This window comes from Trachypithecus francoisi, unplaced genomic scaffold (genome assembly GCF_009764315.1).
Source record: "Trachypithecus francoisi isolate TF-2019V2 unplaced genomic scaffold, Tfra_2.0 Lachesis_group5, whole genome shotgun sequence".
NCBI lineage: Eukaryota > Metazoa > Chordata > Mammalia > Primates > Cercopithecidae > Trachypithecus > Trachypithecus francoisi.
Genome location: NW_022681470.1, coordinates 110245830 through 110263260, shown reverse-complemented (window position 1 = coordinate 110263260; position 17431 = coordinate 110245830). Strand labels below are relative to the sequence as shown.

Genomic DNA, 17431 nt, shown 5'->3' with positions numbered 1-17431 from the left:
CTTCCAAGAATATTACAGTTTTACTCTCTCTCATTTAGTCTTTGATCCATTTTGAGTTAATTTTTGTTTATGGTGGGCCCAATGAAGAGGGCTCAACTCTTCATTCTTTTACATGTGGGTATCCAGTTTTCCTAGCACTATTTATTGAAAAGACCATCCTTTCCCAATTGAATAATCTTGGCCTCATTTTCAAAGTCGTTTGACCATACATGTGAGGGATTTATTTCTGGCTTATTTTATAAATTTTAATATGTTTTCTTTTTCATCCTGTTCTAAATACCAATTTCCCTTTTGATTTCTTCTTTGAACTATGGATTATTTAGAAATACGTTGTTTAGTTTCTAAATATTTGGGGATTTTCTTGATCTTTCTGTTACTGGTTTCTAATTTAATGCCATAGTAGTCAGAAAACATACTTTGTATGATTTAAATTTCTTCAAATTTATTGAGACTTACTTTATAATTTAGAATATGGTCTGTCTTGGTAAATGTTTTGTGTGCACTTGAAAATATTGTATATTCTTTCATTGTTGGATAAAGTACAGTTATACATCACTTAACAGGGATATGTTCAGAGAAATATATCATTAGGCGATTTGTTAAATTAATCTCTAAGTAGCTTATTTCTTTTTAGATACTTTTGCAAGTGATTTTTTTTTTTCATTTTTTTTCCACTTGTTTGCCAATATATAGAAATACAGTCACACATCATTTAACAACATATCTCCTAGCCATGATCATACCACTGCAGTCCAGCCTGGGCAACAGAGTGAGACCCTGTCTCTAAAGTAAGTAAGTAAATAAATAAAGTAAATCATTCAATTCAACCTTAGCTTACTGTAACTTTTTTACTTTATAAACTTTTTGACTCCTGTAATAACACTTAGCTTAAAACACAAACACATTGTCCATGTGTTCAAAAATATTTCCTTTCTTTATATCCTTATTTTTTTTTCTATTTTTAAAATGTTTCACTGTTTTTAACTTTTAAAACATTTTTGTTAAAAACTAAGACACAAACACACATATTCACCAAGGCCTGCACTGGTTCAGGATCATTAAGATGTCACTAGGCAATAGGAATTTTTCAGCTCCATTATAATCCTACAGCACCACCATCACATATGCGGTCTAAACAATGTGGACTAAAACAATGTCATGCAGTACCTGGCTGTATTCTGTAAATGTCGATTAGATCCAATTGATTGATGGTATTGTTTAGTTCACCTACAACCTTACTGATTTTCTGCCTGCTGGATCTGTCAGTTACTGACAGGGGTGTTGCGGGTTCCAGGCATAATAATGGATTCATCTGTTTCTCCTTGTGGTATCCGTTTTTGCCTCATGTATTTCGACACTGTTGTTAGATGCATGCACATTAAGAATTGTTATGTCTTCTTGGAGAATCGATGCCTTTATCATTATGTAATACTCTTCTTCATACCTGATAACTTCTCTTACTCTTAAGCCTGCTTTGTCTCAGAATAATATAGCTACTCTTAACTTTCTTTTTATTAGTGTTAGTATGATATATTTTTTTCATCTCTTTACTTTTAATCTGTGTACAGTAGTCCCCACTTACCCATGGAGGATACATTTCAGTATACTCTGTGGATCCCTGAAACCGCAGATATAGTACCAAACCTTAAGTGTACTATGTTTTTTCCTGTACATACCTATAATAAAGTTTAATTTACAAATTAGTCAGAGTAAGAGACTGACAGTAATACCTAATAATAGAACAATTCTAACAATATGCTTTATTAAAAGTTATGTGAATGTAGTCTCTCTCAATATTGTAATATTTTTCAGATACCTATTGACTGTGAGTCACTGAAATTGCAAAACGCAAAACCATGGATGGGGGTCTACTGTATTTATATTTAAAGTGAGTTTCTTACAGACAACATATAGCTGGGTCTTGTTTTTTTTAGTCCATCCTGACAGTCCTTTAATTGTTGTTGGATTAATATGTATCTACCATATCTGTTACTCTTTTCTGTTCATTGCCCTCCCTTGTTCTTTCTTTTTTTGCCTTTTGGTTTCAACTGAACATTTTATGTTACTTCATTTTTTCTCCTCGCTTACTGTATTGATTATACTTGTTTTTACTTTTTTTTACTAGTTGCCCTTGAATTTGCAGTATACATTTACAACTAATCCAAGCCCACTTTCATACAACATAGCACTTCATGTGTAGTGCAAGTACCTTGGAACAGAGTATTCTCAATTACTTACACCAGTCCCTTATAACATTGCTGTCATTCATTTTACTTATCCATAAGCTATGGTTACCTAATACCTTGTTGCAGTTATTTTGAACAAACTGTATCGGTTTAGATTGATAAAGGATAAGAAAAGTAAAAGTAAAGTTTCCCATCTAAGTAGTTTTCTTCTTTTTGAAGAAATTTTCACATTTCTTGCAAGTCATGTCTGCTGGTGACAAATTCTCTTAATTTTTGTTTTGAGAATGTCTGCATTTCTCCTTCATTTGGAGGATAGTGTCACTTGATACAGAGTTGTAACTTGGTGGTTTTTTCTGGGAACACTTTAAATATTTTACTTCACTCTCTTCTTGCTTTCCTGGTTTCTGAAAAGTCTGATGCAATACCTCTCTGTTCTGTTATAGTTAAGATGTTTTTTCCACCCTCTGGCTTTCAGCATTTTCTCTTTGCCTTGATTTTATGCAGTCTGAAATAATACCTAAGTGTAGATGTTTTGGCATTTATCTTGGTTAGTGTTCTCTGAACTCCCTGGGTCTGTGATTTGGTGTCTATCCTCTATTTTTTAGCAGTCTTTTTTTTTTCTCCCAACTTCTCTATTTGGCCCTGTCTTCAAAACGTATGTGGAAGTTAACCAATTCTTACTACCTCCACTGCTACTCCTTTGGTCGGCATTCCTATCTCTTGTGTTATTTCAGTTGCCTTCTAGTTCTTCCTGATTCTGCCCTTGACCTTCTCTTTTATAATCAGAGAGATCTTTTAAAAATTTCAGTGGAAACTTGACATCCTCTGCTCAAAACTGTCCAGTGGCTTCCCATGCATACCAAGTAAAAGCTAAAGTCCTTACCATGGCCTAAAAGCCTGTATTTAGCTCTCTGTTTAATCTCTTACCTTCTCTTCTCCTGATGACTTCCTCATTGTCCTCCAATTATAGTGCCCTACTTGTTCCTTATTGAAGTCACCTGGCATCTCAAGGCTTTTCTGCTTCCCTCAGATGTCTGCCCAACTCTGTTCTCTAACTGCCTGTCATCTTTAGTTGTTTGCTCAAAGATCATTCTTTTCTATATTATAAACCTACATGCCATATGGATTACAATCTCCCCATTGCTTTATGTTTTCTGGAACACTTTACCAGCTGACTTGTTTGTGGCAGGAGAGTGCATGGTGCATTGGAGAAGATGTAAGAGAGCCAGTTGGCTGGAGTGTTGACAATGAGAGGGAGCACTGTTGTGAAATAACAGTTAGAGACCCAGCTGTGCAGACCCTTGTAAGCCATGTTAACATCTTTGGTCTTTAGCTTTAAGGGAAATGGGAAATCACCGAAGTATCTGAACTGAAGGGATTTGGAGGAGGTCACTAAGTGATTAAATTTGTCATTTCACAAAGTTCATTTTAGCTTCCTTTTGAATATATTGGAAGGGGGAAATATTGGATGTAGGGAGATCAGAGGAGAGGCTATTGTGATCCAGGTGTAAGCTTATGGTAGCTTATTTAGTCTGTTATGGTTGATGGACATACAAAGAGAATGTTTGAAACTTCCTGATTATCTGAAGAAATCTATTTATATACATCTGTGGTCAGCGATTCATAACTCCTGATTGCCAGGTTAAGATTTCCAATTTAGGGGCCGGGCACAGTGGCTGACGCCTATAATCCCAGCACTTTGGGAGGCCGAGGCGGGGGGATCGTGAGGTCAGGAGTTCGAGACCAGCCTGACCAACGTGGTGAAACCCTGTCTCTACTAAAAATACAAAAAATTAGCCAGGCGTGGTGGCACACGCCTGTAATCCCAGCTACTCAGGAGGCTGAGACAGGAGAATCACTTGAACCCGGGAGGCGGAGCTTTCAGTGAGCCGAGATTGCACCACTGCACTCCAGCCTGGGCGAAAGAATGAGACTCCGTCTCAGGAAAAAAAAAAACAATTTCCAATTTAGAGGATCTCTTTTTGGTTCCATGATAAGAAAGTAGAATGGCTTTCCCAGTGTAATTCTTCAGAATAAATTCTAGAAATTCTGTTAGTCAAATAGTTACATATCTCTTTTTGTGTATGTCTTAGCATTTGGCACGAAATTAAAGGTTCCTAATTAAGCTAATTATTATTTAATGGTCATTTCTAGATCCTGTTCAAATTAATTCATCTCTCATGAAGGCAAGACTTTAACTAATTTCCTTGTTTTTCCCAGCCTTCTCTCATCTGAAAAAATTAACTTGATCAGGACTAAGATTGTTCTTCAATCGGATATTTTCAAGACAAAGGTGTCTATATAGGTGTTATTTCTCTTCACAAAACTAATAGCTCTGGGAACAAAAATTTGTGTAGAACAGTAGCACTTACAGGGATAGGAAACTCATAACACTCTGGCCATCCTTAAAGAGATTTGAAGCTGTTATATGAGCAAACAGATTTAATAAACAGGGATTCTAATAGTAGTTTTCTAATGTGGCAGTGTTTATAATAAACTAAAACATTGATTCTCTCTTTTCACTTTAGTTTGGGAAGGAAAAAAGCATTAAGCTTCTGTACCTGAAATATGTTATTAAATATATTGTTTACTTATCAGAAACCAGTAAGGTATCTTAGTCCAGTTTTGTTGTGTAAATAAAGAAGTTGAATATTAATGAGGACAAATGACTTGTCCAGGCTAATGTAACTTCTAGATCCTGATTTTGGACCCAGATATTCCTTCAAAAGGCTCTTTGGTTTTTGTTGTTGTTGTTGTTGTTGTTGTTGTTGTTGTTTTGAGACGGAGTCTCGTTCTGTTGCCAGGCTGGAGCCAATGTCATGATCTCAGCTGACTGCAACCTCTGACTCCCTGGTTCTAGTGATTCTTCTGCCTCAGCCTCGTGAGTAGCTGGAATTACAGGCAAGAGCCACCACGCCAAGCTAATTTTTGTATATTTAGTAGAGACGGGGTTTCACCATGTCGGCCAGGATGGTCACGATCTCCTGACCCTCATGATCCACCCTCCTTGGCCTCCCAAAGTGCTGGAATTACAGGCATGAGCCTCTGTGCCTGGCCAAGGCTCTTTGTTTTTGATCAGAGGTTGTTAGTTTGGGTTCCCTGGTCTCCAACATCCCTCACTTCCCCCAGTGTATATATTCTTTTCAAAGAACTGGACTTACTAGATTAAGGAATCCAATAAAGTTAAGAATCAATAAATTTGATTATACTGCCTCCTGATTTGGAGTTCATAATCTGACAGTGCTTTCCATTCTTGTCTTACATTACCTTTCCAAAATTCTTCTCAAAATACCAGTAACACTCTAGTTATGTTAATAAAGTAGTGATAGCAGTATCTTTTTTAAGTGGACAGTTGCCAGGCACTCTCCTAAGTGCTACATATGCATTATCTAATTTGGTGTTCACAGCAACATTGCTGAACTATGTCCCTTACTTTAAGATTAGCCTCCTACCTAAAGGGTCTCACCAGATTTTAAAGATTGCTTGGATTAATTGAATTACCGAATATAGTGGGAAAAGTCTTAGGCATTAGTGTTAGATAAAACCTAGCTTTGAATCCAAGATCAGCCCTTTTTTTCTTTCATTCAGTAAATGTTTATTGAGCATCTACTGTTTCCCAACTATTGTTCTGGGCAGTAGGAATGGCATGTATAATTTATCTGCATTTTGAAAGGAAGAAAATATCTGCCTTGAAGATTGCTAAAGGCTAAGAAAAAGGCACTTAGAAAAAAGATTTGCTTCCTTGCCCTCCTAACTAATCTTCCTTCTGTAGTTTTTCATTCTTCTGTTGCAATCTACAGAGTACTCACAGAGCTTTCATTTTTCTCTTCCAGCTCTTGTTCAAAAGCCTTAGGTGGCTTTTCTCATCTGATAGGAAATTTTCAAGTTCATAGGATATCATGGAGGAACTTTTATAGCCTGCTATTTAAAACCATATATGGGCCAGGCACAGTGGCTCACGCCTGTAATCCCAGCACTTTGGGAGGCCACGGAGGGCGGATCACCTGAGGTCAGGAGTTCATTACCAGCCTGACCAGCATGGTAAAACCCTGTCTACTATAAATACAAAAAAATTAGCTGGACGTGGTGGCACATGCCTGTAGTCCCAGCTACTTGGGAGGCTAATGCCGAAGAATCGCTTGAACCAAGGAGGCGGAGGTTGCCGTAAGCTGAGATTGCACCACTGCACTCCAGCCTGGGCGACAAAGTGAGACTCCATCTCCAAAACACACACGCGCACACACACACACACACACACACACATATGTACTAAGTCCTTTCCTCTCTCAGCCTTTCACAGTAAATGATCAGGCCACCTAGACTTTTTTAAAAATATAGTTTTTCCATTAGATCATCACAGATTATGGAGTTTCTTGAATCTCTGCCTTTTTTCTGGAATTCCATGTCTGTAACATTCTGTCTACCTACACCCCCTTCCTCTCCCTGGGTTTCAAGAAGTACATACAAAGTACACAGAGGAAAATGTCTTTTCTTTCCATGTCCTGTCATTCCTCAGCTTCCTTCCCAAAGGTATTCTATGCATATACAACTTTATGTACATGAATGAATACAGGCAATTTAGCATGTTAGATTGTGAACCCTGAAAGCAGGTTGCCTGAATTTAAATCGTGGCTTTTCTTCCTAGATATGTGACTTTGGGGATATTACTAGTATCTGCCTCGTAAGCTTATTGTGAGGATTTCTTACAGCACTTCCTGGCACATGGTAAGCACTCAGTAAATGTTTGCCATTATTATTGTTGTGTTGTTGTTATATAACAGCATAATATATTCAAAAGAGAGCAACATTTAAGATCTAGAGACGTAGGTTTGAATACAGCTTCCCAGTTACTTTATGCTTAAGTCATTTAATCCAAGTTAAGCCTTGTATGTTTCTTTATAGTGGGGGTAATGACATATAGTTTTGGTTTTGATTACCTAAAATATAAAAAGTTTCGAAAGAGCTTTGTAAGTGACAGAATGATATATAAAATTTAGTTGCTGTTGGTTACATGTTTTTACTTTCCCTTCAGGAAAAGATTATAACATTTTAGCTGGATAATAGTTTAAGAAACAAAGATACCAGAAACTTTAGTTATAATTATGCATTTTTGCTTACAATTACTCCAAATTCATACTTTTTCATTAGCTTTGGCATGCTTTAGTTTTGGTCATATATAGTTTATGTGGCAGTGCTGTTAACGGAATAAAGTTAGAGTGAATACCTCTATTTATGGAAATGTATCTATCAAGATTCCAGAATTGGCATACTTAACTATACTTGGCATAATTTAGTACACCTGGCCAAATGTATCTTTTAAGGAAAATAATGTATTGTGGTCAACCTAGAAAGTATTAGTCATGGCCTTAAAATTTTTCTGCATGGTTTACAAATGTTTTGTCTGCGATGATTAATAGTTACTGAAGAATATTCACTTAAGTAGATGGTAAGACATGTAAAAAGCAGTCTTTCATTTCCATTTCTCTTAGTCAAACATTTACTGGTGATGTGCTTTTGATCGTTTGCTATGTTGCTAAAACAGGATACGCATTCACTGTTTTTTTTGACAGCTCATGGATCCAAGAGCACATGTAGTTCCTAAAGGCACAGAGTATAGGATATTTTTGGATACCGTGATATTCACCCCTTATTCTGGTAATTAGAAACATTCCCAGTATTAAACATTTAGGAGGAAAAGTTATAGTCAAAGGAGACCATCTTTCTTTTAAATCATTTTAATATGAAGAATATATTTTACTTTGGAGATTTAAAATGATTTAAAGTAACAATTTTAGTAACCTTTGGGTTTGTCTTGAAAGTATTTTCATTTGTTTCTAAAATACTTGTTTCTCTGAAGAGAGAAGATGGCTCAATCTGATGACATATGTAACCTTGATGACTGACAGTTTAAACTGAAATCAACAAAGGGAGAATATTTTTTTAATGCATTGAGACAAAGCGTACAGGAAAGATGTAATTTTGTATAATCTTTTGTTGAAGTCTTCAAAACAGTACAAGTGTTGTTTGCCTCATGACATGAAAATTCACACTAGGGTAAACAAAGCTGTTATATTTGAATTTCACAAAAATGTTTACTTTCTTAGTTATCTTTCAGAAAAAAATTCAGAATGATGACTCTCTTCTCAAATTAAGTATTTATACTAATACTGCAAAAACTGTCATTTAGGGATTATTTGTACAGTTCTGTGTGGCAACGCACAGCCATGCAACATGTGCATGTGTTTATTAGTTTCCATACGTGCATGTATTTATTAGTTTCCATATGTAAAATGGAAATTTTGGAATCATTGAAACAATCTGTCTTAGACTTTTTTTGATAACGAATTAGATTAAAAACTCCTTATGTATAACAACATGGTAGTCATTTAATGTAAGAACTCAGGTCACATTGCAGATATTCTAAAAATAGAATGTAAATTAGTTTTTACTAATTACAGGTTTTAACAGTAATTCTGAGATTATTATATGTGGCAAATAATTTGTGTGGTATTCAACAGTCTAATTTAGGTAAATCACAGAGATTTACAGAAAGCATTGATTTGCATCTGTGATCAGTATTGCTTAGGAAAAATGTCCAATACTATAAGAGTATATAAAGTTTTGACTCAAAGGGGTCAGGGAAGGATATCTTATGGAATTAATACTTGTGCTCAGGTCCAAGGAAAAGAGCAGGCATTATTAACTAAGTGGAGAAGGAAGAAGTCATTGCAGGCAAAGGGAATAGCTTCTGCAAAAGCCCTGTGGCAGAAGGGAGCATATCAGGTTTAAGAAACTGAAAGATGGGCCGGGCGCGGTGGCTGAAGCCTGTAATCCCAGCACTTTGGGAGGCCGAGGCGGGCGGATCACGAGGTCAGGAGATCGAGACCCTCCTGGCTAACATGGTGAAACCCCGTCTCTACTAAAAATACAAAAAACTAGCCGGGCGTGCTGGCAGGCGCCTGCAGTCCCAGCTACTCGGAGGCTGAGGCGGGAGAATGGCTGGAACCCGAGAGGCGGAGCTTGCAGTGAGCCAAGATCGCACCACTGCACTCCAGCCTGGGCGACACAGTGAGACTCCGTCTCAAAAAAAAAATAAACTGAAAGATGGCTAGTGTGACTGTCAGAGAGAGTAAATAGGGATATGGAGCAAGACGAAGTGGATACAGGCCAAATCATTAGGAGCTTTGAGGACTTGGAGTTTAATCTTTACCCTATGAGCAAAATGAAATCATTGAATTTTCTGTTTTGAAAAGACCATTCTGGCTGCAATGTAGAGGAACCCAAGTGAGCAACAATGGACCAGTTAAGAGGCTATTTCAGTAGTCCCAGGAGGTTGCTTAGACTAGAGTCATGTAGTGGAAAAGAAAAGGAACTGACAGATTCTTTGCCTGGAGGGTAATGGTTCTTTGCCCAGGTGATTCTGACACTCCTACCCTCCTCTCCTGTTTCTCTACTCTTTAAAAAAATGGTGATAGAAAATACAAAGTAGTATTCTGTGATTAAATTATCACACTATTATAGATATTGTTGATAACAAACTAATATTCATAATTTTATGTTGAGAATATTATAAAGAAATGTTTTCATCACATATAGGTTCATGGCTGGGCGCAGTGGCTCACTCCTGTAATCCCAGCACTTTGGGAGGCCGAGGCGGTCGGATCACTTGACGTCAGGAGTTCGAGACCAGCCTGGCTAACATGGTGAAACTCCGTCTCTACTAAAAATACAAATTAGCTGGGCATGGTGACCCGCACCTATAATCCCAGTTCTTGGGAGGCTGAGGCGGGAGAATTGCTTGAACCTGGGAGGCGGAGGTTGCAGTGAGCCAAGATCGTGCCATCGCACTCCAGTCTGGGCAAAAAGAGCAAGACTCCGTCTCAAAAAAAAAAAAAATGTAGGTTTATGACTTCTCACTTGTGAAGATGTGTATATTGGCCATGTAAGATTTTTTAAATGAAGGTCCCTTTTACAACTGTAAACCTAAAGGAACAGTATCGAGGAACTGACATTTATGAGACATGCTCAAAGGCTAAAAAGTAAGTGAAAGCTAGAACCAGCACTCAGAGCCTATTTTTGTCTTGATGGCACCTACTGAACTAGCTAAACCTGGGCTTATGGTTTCATTGCCTTCACAGACATAAGAGGATAGGAGACGAAGCTCAGTCTATGAGGAGACATCCCACCGAGTGTCTGTGCACCCCTCCCCACGCCTCTTCCTGCCAACTCCAAGGAAACTAGACTGTCGCAAATGTTGGCACTAAGTTGAAGTGGGGGTGCAAGTTTGGGGGTTGTTATTCTTTGACATTTTATAGTTACACCCTAGCCTTTATGTTTCCATATCTAAATCGCACTTTCTGGGTTAGCCCAAAAATATCTTAAAATTTGACTATGGTTCAAAGTAATTCTGGTCACTAGTAACCCCAGGCACTTGGCAGAAGCCAATGCACATCACAGTAAAAGATCACAGAACTCTGAAAGAAAAAAAGACACTGAAAATATGGACTAGCCAAGATAACAGACAACTGAATTGGACTCCCATTGACTTCATATTTTGGAATTATTAGACAGGAATTTAGAATCAGTGTGTTTAGCAAGGTAAAGATTAAAAATATAAGAATGGTGGGATTATGATAGCTAACATTTTGTAGCTATCAATTGGAACCTTGAACTGTTCCAGTACTTTATGTGTTAATTAATCCTCACAAAACTCTAAAGTAGGGATTATTATTATCCCCATTTTACAGGTGAAGGAATGAAGCAGAGAATGGGGATATAACTTGACCAAGGTTAGTAAAGTGGTAGAACCAGGATTCTAGCCAGGCAGTATGGGTCCTAAAGTCAGGCTTTTTAACCATTTTACAATACTGAGAAAGATAATGAGATTATGAGAAGTTACAAATAGCTTTTTTGTGGGTGGGGGAGAACTTTTAGAAATGAAATATGTAGACTGGGCACAGTGACACACATCTGTAATCCCAGCACTTTGGGAGGCCAAGGCAGGTAGATCACTTAAGCCCAAGGAATTCGAGACCAGCCTGGGCAACATGGTGAAATCCCATCTCTACAAAAAAATACAAAAATTAGCTGGGCATAGTGGTGTGTGCCTGTAGTCCCAGCTATTTGGGAGGTTGAGGTATGAGGATCCTTTGAGTCTAGGAGGTCAAGGCTGCAGTGAACTGTGCCACTGCACTCCAGCCTGGGCAACAGAATGACACCAAAGTTAACCAAATAAAAGAGACAGAAATGGAAAATTTATAAAAAGAAAAGAAAATTGGACAACCATAGCCTAAATTGCTAGTTTTCCCTGATACCATTCTGTGGTTAATAAGTAGTGTTATTATAAGTATAATAAGTATATTAGTTGGATGCTCTGTTGCCTAGCTAAAACTTCCATTTCATTGCCTTCCTGATAGTAAGGTTTGACTATGTGACAAGGCTTTGGTAATTTGGGATGCAAATTGAAATATGTGTAACTTCTAGGTCATGCCTGTAAGAGGAAAGGGGATATGCCATTTTCTTTCTCTTTCTTCCTTTCTGTGAACTGGAATGTAAACATGGCGATGAGATATTTTTCCCTATGTAGAAGACGGCAATACTCTTAAGGATGATAGAGCAATAAGACATAAGAGCCTGGCTGTCTCAGACTGCCTAGCTGCCAAACAAGACTGTCCTGTGAGAGGAAAATAACCCTGAATTTTGGTTAAGCCACTTTTGAGTCTCTTCTTAACAGCAGCCTTGTCTACGTCTTAACTATTCCAAGAAGAGCATGAAAAGGTCTAATAACCAGAATTTCAGATATGAGGAAAAGCCAAGTAGATACAGTATTTAAGGAGATTTCAATTAGAATATCCAAAACTGCAAAAAGATACAAATTCAAGAAGTCAAGTAAATCCTAATCAGAGTAAATAGAAATCTAAACCTGAAGTCTTCATAGTTAAATTTGCAGATGATCAGAGATCTCAAAAATAACCAGAAGGGACAAGACAGATCACTTTCAAAAGCTCTGCAATTAGGCTAGCAGCTGACTTATTGAAAGGAAAGTAGAAATCAAAAGATGGTAGAATAGTAACTACAGTGTACTCAGAGTGAATAACTATTAAAGCTAAAATATTTTTGAAGAGTGAAGCAAAGTTTTCAGATAAATAAAACTGGGAGTTTTTTTTTGTTCTCACCACTTGTACAGCACTAAGAAACATTCCAAAAGATATACTTTAGGTAGAAGGAAAGTGACCCCTAATGGAGGATCTGAGATGTTAATTAGGAAAGAAAAATGGGCCCAGGCTCATTTAAGCATTCCAGTAATCCCAGCACCTTGGGAGGCCGAGGTGGGTGGATAACTTGAGCCCAAGAGTTCAAGACCCGCCTGGGCAAGATGGCAAAAACCCTGTCTCTATCAAAAATACAAAAAATTTAGCCGGACGTGGTAGCATACACCTGTAGTCCCAGCTACTCTAAAGGCTGAAGTGGGAGGATTGCTTGAGCTCAGGAGGCAGAGTTTACAGTGAGCCAAGATCATGCCACTGCACTCCAGCCTAGGTGACAGAGTTGAGACTCTGTTTCAAAAACAAAAACAAAAAAACAAAAATGGCTGCAATTATTGAGGCAGGTATCCAACTTAAGTTGGAAAAGCATTAGAATAAACTAAAGAAAGGAAATAAATAATAAACATAAAAGCAGAAATTAAAGAAATAGAAAAGAGGTCTACAACGAAACATCAACACAACCAAAGTTGGTTTTTTTTGAAAAAGACTAGTAAAAGTAACCAACCTGGTAAAACTGACCAAAAGTAAAAGAGGAAGGGCAGAGATAAACAATATGAATGAAAAAGGAGATATAACAAAAAATGTGGCAGATTTTTATAAAAGAGAAAAGTGCATACACTAACACATTTTTGTTCAGGGAATAATTTCAAATGGTAGATTATTGTATCTGTTGTCATAATAGTACATCAAGCCTATCAAGACCACTTGTCAAACTTGCCAAAAATTTTACTCTTGAATATGTGAGATGGTTGGATTAAATATTTTAATCCTTTACTTGAATATTTAGAGAATTACAAAGGTGCAATGAATCAGTCATACTTTACTAAAGATTGTGGTAAAGATTTATTTGGGGATATAGATATGGATACATTTCTTTAAAACAGTAGAATATGTGTTCCCTTTTAATGCATAAGGAAGAAGAGGGGAAATACGTAAACCTGGGAAATTGTGGAAACCTTGTATTTTTAAAAGTGTTTTTAAAAAAGTATTACTAGTAAGTTGTTGGTGCTTATACCAAAAAGTGATGGCACAGTACTGAGAATGATCCATAATTTAGTGTTTCTTTCTCTTAAAATTCTCATGAGCTTTATATTATATATTCACGCTGTTCAGTGAACTAAATAGTATACTTAGGCAAGACATGGATGTACCAGGGCAAGCCCCTTGTTTTCTGGAGGACTGGTAGCAAATAGTGGTAGCACTTTTGTAAATATTATAGTTCTAAACTAGTACATAAGAAAGTCCTAGGTTGACAAATATTTACAGACCTAGGGAACAACTGATAGAGATTATAGAAGATCCAAAAAGAATTTTTTGGAGGGTGGGGAGAGATGGGAATGAAATTGATAGATTATCTGGCCGATTTGACAGGGTGGGAAATTATGTTGATAATTCCAGAATAAACACAAATTATATGATAAAAGAAATGTAATCTTAATATACTACTTCGCTGTGTGTTAAGAGAGCTAAAATTCTCATCTATATGATAGCAATATCCAAATGCAAAAATGAAGAGATTCCAGTATGAATTTTATTTGGAAATATTAAGGGAAACACCCAAAGAAACAGGCAGGTAGAAGTTTAAAGTAGCTCTTGTAGATTGAGATTGTGACTGCTCTTTTTTTCTTATAAGCCTTTTAGTAATATCTTCTAATTGTGCTAATCAAGCATGCATTGCTTTTAAGAGAGAGAATTGAAGCTTTTGCAGAGGAGACTAGAATGATAATAGAGTTTGAAACTTAATTTGAAAAAGGAGACTGTTTATGGAAAAAGAAGTGAGGAAAATAACTGTCTTCAGATACTTAAAGGAGTGTAGAATAGAAGAGGAATTCTCTTTCTTTTGTTTACATGGGCGAGTAGAGCTGAAATCACCCAATAAGTAGCCAATACCAAGAAAGTCGTGTAAAGAAGTTTCTGAACAATTAGATTACCCAGAAATGAATTTGTCTTTTTTTTTTTTTCTTTTTAAGAGTCAGGGTCTTATTCTGTCACCCAGGCTGGCTGGAGTACAGTGGTGCAGTCACAGTTCCCTGCACCATAGAACTCCTGGACTCAAGCGACTCTCCAGCCTCAAAGGTGAAAGCCACCACGCCCAGCTGAAACATACTGTTGTGTGAGGATTGAATTCAAAGGGCTAGATGTCCATATCTAGATATGTTTTTAGAGTAGATTGCCACAAATGAAAGTTACTGTATTTCAGGAATTCTGTTGTTTTTAAATACTGACTTCAGCATTTAAAACAAGAAAACACAGAATCAGCTATTCATAAAAAATTTGCCTCATGTAAGTCAAGTGTACTGTTTTCTTTTTTTCTTTTCTTTTTTTTTTTTTTTTTGAGACGCTCTTGCTCTGTTACCTAGGTTGTAGTGCAATGGCGTGATCTCGGCTCGGCTCACTGCAACCTCCGCTTCCCTGGTTCAAGCAATTCTTGTGTCTCATCCTCCCAGATGGCTGGGATTACAGGCGCATGCTACTACACCTGGCTAATTTCTGTATTTTCAGTGGAGACAGGGTTCACCATGTTGGCCAGGCTAGTCTTGAACTCCTGACCTGAAGTGATCCACCTGTCTTGGCCTCCAAAAGTGCTGGGATTACAGGAGTGAGCCACCATGCCCTGCCAGCTCCAGTAATTTTTGATATGTTACATTTTAATTATTATTTAATTCAAATTGTTTAATTTCCATCTTGATTTCTTTCTTCCCCCATGGGTTATTTAGAATTCTGTTTAATTTACAAACATTTGGGATAATGTGGTTATATTTTTATGCTGATTTCTAGTTTAATTTCATGTTGGTTAGAAATTATACTCTGTATGATTTCAGTCCATTGAAATTTCTTGAGACTTGATTTATGGCTCAGCATGGTCTATTCTAGTAAATTATCCATGTACATTGGAAAAGCATGTATAGTTTGCAGTTGTTGGGTGTGGTGTTCTATATGTCTGTTAGGTTAAGTTGATTCTTTATCTGCTCAAATCTTCTATATATCCTTCCTGGTTTTGTCTTTCCTTTCTATCATTTACTGTGTAAGTTCTGTTAAATTCTATTCACGATTCCCATTCTGTCAAGTTTTGCTTTGTATGCTTTGATTTATATTTAAATTTTATTTTTCTATTGAGTGCTGTTAATGTAAATTAATATTAACGTATTCATATACATGGATTGTCTGACATCTTTCCTTTTATTTTCAGTTTGTTGATCTGTTCTTTGTTTCTTTGAGATTGTTTTTTAGTACACTGCAAGAAATTCAAAATATCTTGGGTATGAAATTAGGGAGTAGCTCAGCTGGGTGAATCTAAGTCTCTCCTGATGTTGCAGTAAGATGGTTGCTGTCTGGGATCATCTTGAAGCCTTTATTAGTCACAGATGTAGGAAGACAGAAACAGCTGGGACTCCCGCAACCATGTCTTTCTCTGTGGTCTCTCCAAAGTGGTGACTGCATGGCAGCCTAACACTTAGGACTCCATAGATACGTATCCCCAAAGAGAAAAAATTCAGGAGGAAGCTCTGATGCCTTTTCTAACCTAGCTTAAGAATTCAGATAGCACCATGTTGACTGGATTTTGTTCGTTGCTAACCCTGCCTATATTCAAGGGGAGGGGAATATGTTTTTTCTTTCTACAAGCTTTTTAGGATTTTGTCTTCGTGTTTAGTAGTTTGGAATTTTAACTACAATATGTTCAGGTGCAAGAAGCTTTTTTCTTTCCTCTTCCCACAGTGTTTGGCATTCATTGGGTATTTGAATCTGATGATTCCTAACTTTTCTAAGTTTATCTCTGGAAATGTTATTCTACTATTACTTTGGGTCTGGTGTTCTTTCTACACTCCCATCAGATAGCTGGTGAAACCTCTGGGTCTGTCCTCTTTACCTCTTTCTTTCATACATTCCATCTCTCTGTTCTTTTGTTCAGCTCTCTCTGGTTTGTGTATTGGTATATTTATGTGATTTCATATTACCAAAAAGTTCAGTTTTTCTTTTGATGTACTCTGAAGAGCATTGTCCTTTGTTTTGGAAAGTTAAATCTTACCATGATTTCCATATTCACTCCCCTCCCCCCCAGCATGTTGTGGTGAGTTGTCAGTTTTAAATATTTATGATACCTGTAAATATTTAAAGATAAACAACAATATACTGCTTAAGAAACTATCTTCACTGTTCCTTAATGTAAAAAATTTTTCTCCAAAATTTCTAATCACTAAATTTCCTTTAATGAATTTTGTTTTATAAGTTCATTTCTACAGGAGAAACTTTCATCTGTAATACATTCATTTATGTTAAAAATTGCAGAACAACAAAGTTGGGATCAGTTTGCTTCACAAAGACAATCAAGTCATTTTATTTTGTAAATATTTGAAGTAGGCTTCCTGAAGGAAAAATGAAGAGTTATGTTATAACTTGGACCATAATGTTAGGGACTCAAAATTGACTTAAAATTTAAACATAGTGTAATGTTTATTCCTATCTTCCATATTTGTCAGGGAATCTTAACCAGAGTAAGAAATTTTCTGGTGCTGTGTTGGGAGTGCAGGGCACAAGAGATTTCCATAAAAAGGCATGGGTTTTGCTTGGAAGAACATAGAAGTTTTCTAACTTGGCAGTAATGAGTTAGAACTAATTCCCCTTAGAAAGAAAAATTAACTTGTATTCTTATTGGGAATTCATTTGTGTGTATGCTTTCTTGTGTGACCTATTTGATTATTATATTTGTGAGTGTGCCTATGTGTATACATTCATGACCCATGGCATTTGTTAGGTGTAAATAAAATTTTCTATACATACTGTGTGAAAAATGGCTTTGGAACTTGAATGTCTTGCCATTTTAGTTGAGGAACAGGGGCCAAATATTTTGTTGTTGCAGAATACTCAAAATAATATGACCATCTCTGAGTTCTTTCCCCAGTTTCTGTTGCCCTAGAAAAGCTGGAGGCATTTGGGGAATATAAATGATCCTTGCTATATTAGGATTCTGTCTTGAAAGAT

The 17431-nt window shown here is 36.8% G+C and overlaps 1 protein-coding gene across 6 annotated transcripts in view; it reads left to right on the top strand.

Annotated features, from left to right (window-relative positions):
* The window catches only part of RAP1A (RAP1A, member of RAS oncogene family), a 103763-nt gene that overhangs the window by 29852 nt on the left and 56480 nt on the right, over positions 1-17431 (top strand). Inside the window, exon 1 of one of the 6 annotated variants that reach the window (XM_033198985.1) lies at positions 1842-1888. The exons of 4 other annotated variants lie outside the window; for them this stretch is intronic. In XM_033198985.1, coding sequence (XP_033054876.1) covers positions 1857-1888 — 32 coding nt within the window. In that variant the 5' untranslated portion in view covers positions 1842-1856. Of the gene's footprint in view, positions 1-1841; positions 1889-6886; positions 6912-17431 lie in introns of those variants that run through there. One more of the 6 variants, XM_033198987.1, reaches the window with a different exon arrangement.